Source organism: Nilaparvata lugens, chromosome 7 (genome assembly GCF_014356525.2).
Source record: "Nilaparvata lugens isolate BPH chromosome 7, ASM1435652v1, whole genome shotgun sequence".
NCBI lineage: Eukaryota > Metazoa > Arthropoda > Insecta > Hemiptera > Delphacidae > Nilaparvata > Nilaparvata lugens.
In genome coordinates this window covers 54,398,414-54,407,496 of record NC_052510.1, presented here as the reverse complement: position 1 = coordinate 54,407,496, position 9,083 = coordinate 54,398,414, and the positions used below count along the sequence as shown (strand labels likewise).

At 36.4% G+C, this 9,083-nt stretch overlaps 1 protein-coding gene across 1 annotated transcript; it reads left to right on the top strand.

Moving 5' to 3' along the window:
* Positions 1–236: 236 nt before the first annotated feature.
* LOC111051375 lies at positions 237–7,457 on the top strand. Its single transcript, XM_022337883.2, has 2 exons — positions 237–612; positions 6,192–7,457. The coding sequence occupies exons 1-2, from the start codon at positions 391–393 to the stop codon at positions 6,609–6,611; spliced, it is 642 nt and encodes a 213-aa protein (XP_022193575.2). The 5' UTR covers positions 237–390; the 3' UTR covers positions 6,612–7,457.
* The last annotated feature ends 1,626 nt before the right edge of the window (positions 7,458–9,083 follow it).

The window sequence follows — 9,083 nt, the reverse complement described above, 5'->3', positions numbered from 1 at the left end:
TGATAAAGGTTTGGTTTAAGCTTATAAATAGCAATTTGTTAATATTAAAAAAAAATTCGATAATAAACACAAAAACGAGAAGGTTGACCTTTATCAGGAACGTCAACTACTGCTCATGCGCATTAAGAAACTGTATTTGGCCAAGTACCTGTGCCTGGGCTCAGTACTCTATTGATCTTCTTTCCTTGTCAATAAAATTGAAACTCTATTATCTACTCACACTATGCTCTTGTAATCATTTCATTTCAACATCCCTTCCCTTCCTCATCGCGTAAATACTGAAAAGTAACTGTGAAGTGTGAAATAGTATCTAGTTATTATTTTGTAACAAAGTAACGAGTATTTTATTCTATTTCTTGTAATTCTGCAAATAATATTATAAACATTGAAATGGAAAAAATAGAAGCAAAAACTTCTGAGACTGAGCAGCCGAGTTACATCCATAGTAGGAAAACAAGTTTAATGTGGCAGTACTTTACAGTCATTGATGAAAATGTAGCTAAATGCAAGTATTGTGAAAAAGATTTAAGATACCGCTCCTCAACGTCGAATTTGAAAAAACATTTACGAAAGGCACATCCAAGTTTATTTCAAGATCTCATGAAAGGACGGGTAAGTCAAATTAAAATAACTTTTTAATCGTATCTTATAATTTTGGGTAAGGTAGGTACTCTCTGGTACCGTACTCACCAAGTTACTCAACACTACCAGGTACTCTGAAAACAACTGATAAATTTGAACAGTGAAAGAGTAAACATGGAACAGCCAGACTTGTTTATTAATATCCTATCACGATTATAAATTTTTATTATTGTGCAATAAATGTGATTGAATACTCAACTTATACATTTACGTTAGGCCTAATTCATATACCGTGCCACTAATGGGATATTCACAATTTTTGAGATAGCCACTAGCCAGTTAAATGTGCAAACATATGAGTAGGTTGCGGACCGATAGCCTACTACTAAGTTATTACCTGGCAATGTAAAAATTGTGCTTAACCAAACTGAAACTACAGTGAGATCTACGTTATAATGGCAGTGGATGAAGATAGGATAATAGCGCTGCCGATTCTCTGCCTTGCCACACACTACAGATGGCCATGGTATAGCCGATAACGGTAGGCCTAAATCTGAAATAATATAATCTGTTCAAAATAATTTTTCCAATTAATTATATTATTACATTGTTGTAAAACATTTTGGCAACGTTGCTGAGTTAAAAAAATGATAGTGCTATCTTATTTTTCGAATGAAAGACTAGGACAACACCAATGTAGATAAAATACTGTCTTTATGAAAGTTAACCTTACTCTAGGCCCCAGCTGTACGGGCGTCTGTCAATCTGAATTTATTGCGCGCGCGTCATTAGCCTATAATGTTTACTCAGGGCAAAGCCCAAAGCCCACGTACTACCGCGTAACTGTAAGTGGTGGTTCTACTCAATGCAGGCTAAACTCCTTCATAATTCTCGCCTACCGACTTGGCAGTGCCGTTGGGTAGTAGTTCGCATGTCACACCTCACTGGATTATCCACATAGCAGGTGCCCACTTGGAGGTGTGTCGTTAACGTGTGGTACGCGGCGAAATCCATGTCTAATGAGCCCTGATGGGCTTGGGCTTCTTTTTGGGGCATGGCCCTGATGGGCTGAGCTCCTTTGGAGTTTGTTCCTCGCCCCTGTTTTATGAAGTACTGGGTCCAACAGCCACTGGCGCCGGTTCACATGGTGAAGGGAAAATACCAACAGGGGGAACCATAGCACAAGTGATGATTGTGTGACTCCGTCCCTGGAAGTAGCCTGGCTTATAGCAGTATGGCTGGGTAAGGTGGGCTGTCCACTAGAACCGTTTTCGTCCAAACTATCATCAACCAAAAACTACCGAACTCGACCGAACGATTCGCCAAAAAAAAGAAAGGAATAGATGCTCGTCCATTGCAACAGGATCATACGGCCATGCCCGGCCGATCAATTTTTGATCCGAATCGAATGGGTTTCCCGGCTCATGCAGAACTAACTAGTCGAGCTGAGTCAACAACTAGTGTTCCTAACCCACAATTGTTCCACTGTCCTTTTTGTTTTTTGAAGTTACTCTATTTTATAAAGACGTCAAACAAACATTGTTTTATTCCAATGACGGCTGAAAATGCAACACATCTTCATACTCTATAATAATTGTGTCATAGCGTTCATCCTCAAATAACCCTCCAAAGTCATCAAACAATATCATTTCAAGTTTTTAAGGTAGAATACTTCTACTTTTGTTGATATTTAGTTAATAAATAAATATTTAATAACCTAACGATTTTTGTATGATGATATAAATATCAATATCATTTTATATGATGTAAATGAATAAATTAATATCTGTGAATTTGAACAGTTATTTTAATATGTTAGAGGAATTATGAGTTAATCTATTTTGTTACTAACAACAAGAAACTAAGAGAAAAAAAATGAATTCAAGTGGAAAAATGTATAAAATTCTACTGATAATTAGAAAATAGAAATAATTGTATCATAATTGATAGTTAGTAGGTTCTTTCAAGTAGCATATTCTCTTCGAAAACCATTTGATGGATGAAATCTAAAAAACTTTGTAAGTAAACACACAGAAGAATCAGTTTCCCTACTAACTAGCTTGTCTCTTTACTTTCTGGCAACCAGCCAACTGAACTGGACTGACGAAAACGGTTTCAATGGACGACCAACGGCCGAACGGATCGGTTGAATACGCTTCCAGTGGACGGTTACCCTGAAGGCTCAAGACTATGGGAGGTTCATGGCTTGACCGAGTCGCCAGAACTCTCCGTCTCAGGGAGTAGCTACGCACAGTGAAGAATCCGGTGCATTTTCGGGGTTAGCCAGTGAGAGAACAGACTATGGGAATCAGGTTACCCCCGTCTCTGGAAGTAGCAGGCGTGTGAAACTCTCAAGAGATGAGGCCATGGGACCCAGACTATGGGAATCGGGTAAGGACTCCGTCTCTGGAAGTAACATCATATTATCTCGAAAAATACTCTCTACACCTCCAAGTGGGCACCTGCTATGCGCATATCCAGTGAGGTGTGACACGCGAACTACTACCCAACGGCACTGCCAAATCGGTAGGCGAGAATCATGGAGGAGTTTAGCCTGCATTGAGTGGAACCACCACTTGCAGTTCCGCAGTGGTACGTAGGCTTTAGGCTTTGCCCTGAGTAAACATTCTAATGACGTGCGCGCAATAAATTCAGATCGACAGACGCCCTTAACCTAGCGCCGCAGTGCAGGATGGTTTCTCACAGCTTGGCGTTGTTGTCATTTGAGATGGGTGTCTGGCTTGGAAGTGTTTCGTCCGCATTGCAGGATGACTGTTAACGGTTGCCGGAAGATCAACAGCTGGGTTTTTTCGTAATTTTTCGTGATAGAGAAATTCTGATTGCAGATTCGTTCTCAGCGACCCCAAGTTTAGTCTGAAGGCTCAGAATGTCAACAATGTTTTTAAATAATTAAAAAATCATCATGAAAAGTCATTAATATGGTAGTAAACCACGTTTCTGGAAACTTTTTACTGTTGACTGGAGTTTATAGGCAACACAAAAATAAAAATGATCGTGAGAAAGAAAAATGCTGATGAACGCGAATAAGACCGTCACTCCATTGTTCTATTGTCTCAGCTGCTTGGCTGAGCCTGGCTGGAGGGATCAAATAACCGATTGGATTGATCTTTCGTCTGTCCGCTAGGCGGAACTACGCCGACCATTGCTGGGTGGAAGATGTTACTGCGGCCGCTCGCATTCCCACCAACGCTGCTATTATTTGCTGTCTCAGCGCCTAGTCCGAGTCAGACAAGCATCCAGCCTGCACTGCGGAGCTAGGTTTACAGCTGGGGCCTAGAGTGAGGATCACGTTGTAAAGGCAGTACTTGATCAACATTGGTGTTGCTGTCCTTGTCTTTCATTCTAAAAATAAGATAGCACTATCCTTTTTTAACTCAGCAACGTTGCCAGATCGTTTTATAACAATATAGTAATATAATTAATTTGAAAAAATTATTTTAAACAAGAATGGACAGTTAATATCACATATCACATCAGATATAGTTCTACCGATATCGGCTATCCCATGGCCATCTGTAGTGTGTGGCAAGCAGAGAATCGGCAACGCTGTTTTCCTATCTTCCTCCACTGCCATTATAACGTGGATCACACTGTAGTCTCAGTTCGGTTCAGCACAGTTTCTACATTCAAGTTGTTATCATTGCCAGCTTATAGTAGCATCGATCAAAACTGAAATCAACACCGAAATATTGATATTCGCAAAGAACTTGACGGGCCACTAAAGTTGCTCAACCGACTTTTATTTATTTATCAATAATCATTACATTACATCAATTTTGGGTAGGGAAGCACTAGTGGCCCATTCGACCTCATGGACAAAGCATACGAAAATCTTTCCAAGGGCCTGTACACATGAAGACGTTTGTCGCTCAGTAAACGCCGCGTTTGTCGCTCGGTTGTCAAGCGCTCGTTTGACACATACATAAAAACAATGGGATCGTACATATGCTGCTTTTTCAAAGCGCGCGACAAACGCGGCGCTTGCAGTTTCCACATCAACCGCCGCGTTTGACGCGCGCTTCGAGTTACTATACAGGGCATTGGAACGTACACATGCACTCAGTCGAACGTGCGCTTTTGCAGTGAATAGGTGATATTGTGTTGTTTTTTGTTAGATCTTGCTTTGTGTTTTCGTGTGTACAATGGATGCGGAAGCGTTTGACACAAAATTATTCATCGATGAAGTAGAAAAAAGAAGATGCATCAGGGACATGAAGTGTCCCTGATTATAAAAATAGAGTTTTAAAAAAGACTGCTTGGCAGGAGATTGTGGATATTTTCGCACAAGAAAACATGACAAAGGAACAGAAGACAGTTTTAGGTAAATATACAAAGCATAAGCAGCATTAATTAATCCTTATTTAAAGAGTTTGACAAATTTACAATAGAACTTGAGTTTGTGGCCTAGGCCCGACTCAACATTAAACACTGGTGTGCCTTTTGAATGCTTGCTACCATCGGACTCCAAATAGACCTACTAATAATAGGATTAACAGATAATAATAGACCTACATTTATTCAAATATTGTAATACATTATATAAATAAAATTAACGCAGTATGTACCACATACGAGTACTTATGAAATAAGTTACTGTTTTGTGTTCACAACGTCTAAGAAAATAAATAATATAGTAAATAAAATAATTATGAAATAAAACTAAGTCAGTATGTCTTTATACGAGTACCACATATTTTTGATACAAATACTTTTTGTAACACGAGTAAACTTAGAAAATAAGGTAGTGTTTTGTGTTCACAACATCTTAATACACCAGTGTATTTTTCACTTGAACTGTCTTGAAAACGTCGACAAAACGCGCGGTTAACGCCCTCATGTGTACGGTATCACAATTTCCAACGCGCGACAAACGCGGCGTTTACCGAGCGACAAACGTCGTCATGTGTACAGGCCCTAAGCTGACTATGACAGTACCCTCGGCCACTAAAGTGGCTACCGTCCGCAAATGGTCCAATTCCCATTTGTCCTTCCATAAGGTCCTTCAATAAGCGACGACTGTATCCGCGCTGTATTAACTGCCATAGTCTACAATAATATATGGTAATAGATTACAGCCGTTAACCCATAATCCAGTCGTCGTGCGGCTAGAGTCGTATAGGTAATCGTCGTTTAGGAACTTTATGCAACTGTTTTCTTCATGCAATGATTCTTGACCAAACACCCTTTCGGTAATAATTTTCCTCTATGATTGAAAAAGAATTGTTTGCAAATAAGCCTGAGTTATACCATATAGAGGAACAATAGCGTAAGTAGATATACCATGGTATAGGGCGTTTATGTCGTAACTTTTACTGTTATCTCAAGCCGATAGTCCACGTAGCTCTTTCCCTTGAAGCTGTGTGACACTGGTAGTATCTCATATTGGGCCAAAACATTAAAAATCGACAGTAATCGGCTTGAGATAACAGTAAAGGTTGCGACATAAACATATTATACCATAGGATATCTACTTACGCTATTGTTTCTCTATGGTTATACATAAGTTATTATGATTATAGTTTTTGTTTGTAATCTGTTTTTATTTTGAGCCAATGACATAATCTTCAATGTTTTGTTGTTATTTTCAGATTCTTTTCGATTCCGAAACCAATGGAGCCACTGAGGTTGCAATTGATGAGACTTTCGAAGACCTCGACGATCCATTCAATGAAAATGATGAAGAATATTCTCCTCAGAAAAAAATGATGAAAATCGATTTAAGAAGTGATCAGAAAAATGCCAGGTCCTCCAAACTAAATCTGCGTAAGCCTGCTGCTGCTAAGAACTCTAGATTTAGCCCGGTTATTGAATTCGATCAAACTACTGAAAACGATGAGGATGAAAACGAATTTGAATTGTTAGGGAAATATATCAGTTCGCAATTACGGAGATTGACAAAGGTGAATGCATTTCTAGCTCAGGAGGAAATCCAGTCAGTCTTGACAAGGTACAAAGTGCATGAACTATCCACAGAAGAGAAATCCAAAATGATGACAAATAAATTATGAGACCAAATTTTCATTTGCTTGATGTAGGGCTGGCATGACTTGATAATGGTTATGATTCTAGTTTCTCATCAAGCAATTCACTTAGAAAACTGCTGATTGTAACACTTACAATATTTTAAACATGATCCATATCCAATGATGGTCAGATAAGAGCCATTTCTAGGATAGCTGAGTCAAGTTTGTTAAATGGCTAACACATTTCCCATAGTTCAACAAAGAAGCTGAATGAGAAATTGAGCCAATTATTGACACCTAAAAAATAAAATTTATTGTTGAATTTTTAGTATCTAGAGCTTGAAAGACATACTCTCATTATCACATTAATCTACACAACCATCTCATTAAACAGTCGGTCGGTTGTCACTTAAATTACGGTATTGTATTTAGAAATAAGTATAATATAAATATAGATTCAATGTGATTGTATTATAAACGAATGAATATATATTTTATGCATATCTTCGAGTAATTTTCCATTCATTATTTTGTATTAATTGTAATGCCAAATACTACTAGTACTGTCAACCAATATTCCCTTGTAGGTTTTTTAAGTAGGTAAATGCTGGTACTAGCATTCTAATTACCAGCTAAATATTCGTTAATCAGCATATTAATTATCATTCAAATATAATTTTAGTTTCGGCAATATTTACAATATTTATTTTTTATTGACTGGAAGAGTGTTGATGCTTTTGCACAGATTTAAAAATGAATTATATTTTTGAAAATGGTTTGATGCTTCACATCAATAATTATACTTATTTCTCAAGTTCTGAAACTATTGTATTGTTGACTTTGTGTCTCCACTAATTTATGATCTCAATAAAAATTTTGTAAAGATAAGGATATTAATTTAAAATTGATTGATGCTATTCCTATTCCCAGTTACAATGATGAATGACAATGATTTTTTACAGAATGACTATTAGCTTATATTAAATGAATAAATAATGTGTATTACCGTTAATCTTTCATTTTAGCTATTGGTTTGTCAGAAAGTATTAAAAGGATATAATAAATCATAGTCTCCGGTGCAAAAAAAAAACAGTATTACATGAAGTTCATGTTCGTACTTATAAAAGCAATAATTAAAAAAAAATCATTTTCATATAATGCTCCTTTGCATTGGTAGTTTTTGGGAGTTAGAATGGTAGTTAATGGTAGTTATTCTCATATATTAGGCACAAGACTCACTGTATGAGTGAATCGACTTGTGAATAAATAATGAGCTATGGCATAGACACCTCTATTGCAGAGGTGGCTAGGGTTATGGTCCACTACAGAGTAAGAATAGGCAGTGCGAGCTGCTTATCTTTGAACTGTGTTAATTCTGTGTGTAATATGAATTTATTTTGCCATGGAATATGAGTATTATGGTGAAAAGAGCCAAGGATGTATAACTTCGATGGGTGGACATTTTGAGATTTGAGCCTTTTCTTCAATAATTTTTAGTAACTTAGAAATGAGTTATGAAAATTATATTTATTTTGTATATTTACAACTACTGTACCTATAATATATACGTATAAATTTTATGCATATCTTCGAGTAATTTTCCATTCATTATTTTGTATTAATTGTAATGCCAAATACTACTAGTACTGTCAACCAATATTCCCTTGTAGGTTTTTTAAGTAGGTAAATGCTGGTACTAGCATTCTAATTACCAGCTAAATATTCGTTAATCAGCATATTAATTATCATTCAAATATAATTTTAGTTTCGGCAATATTTACAATATTTATTTTTTATTGACTGGAAGAGTGTTGATGCTTTTGCACAGATTTAAAAATGAATTATATTTTTGAAAATGGTTTGATGCTTCACATCAATAATTATACTTATTTCTCAAGTTCTGAAACTATTGTATTGTTGACTTTGTGTCTCCACTAATTTATGATCTCAATAAAAATTTTGTAAAGATAAGGATATTAATTTAAAATTGATTGATGCTATTCCTATTCCCAGTTACAATGATGAATGACAATGATTTTTTACAGAATGACTATTAGCTTATATTAAATGAATAAATAATGTGTATTACCGTTAATCTTTCATTTTAGCTATTGGTTTGTCAGAAAGTATTAAAAGGATATAATAAATCATAGTCTCCGGTGCAAAAAAAAAACAGTATTACATGAAGTTCATGTTCGTACTTATAAAAGCAATAATTAAAAAAAATCATTTTCATATAATGCTCCTTTGCATTGGTAGTTTTTGGGAGTTAGAATGGTAGTTAATGGTAGTTATTCTCATATATTAGGCACAAGACTCACTGTATGAGTGAATCGACTTGTGAATAAATAATGAGCTATGGCATAGACACCTCTATTGCAGAGGTGGCTAGGGTTATGGTCCACTACAGAGTAAGAATAGGCAGTGCGAGCTGCTTATCTTTGAACTGTGTTAATTCTGTGTGTAATATGAATTTATTTTGCCATGGAATATGAGTATTATGGTGAAAAGAGCCAA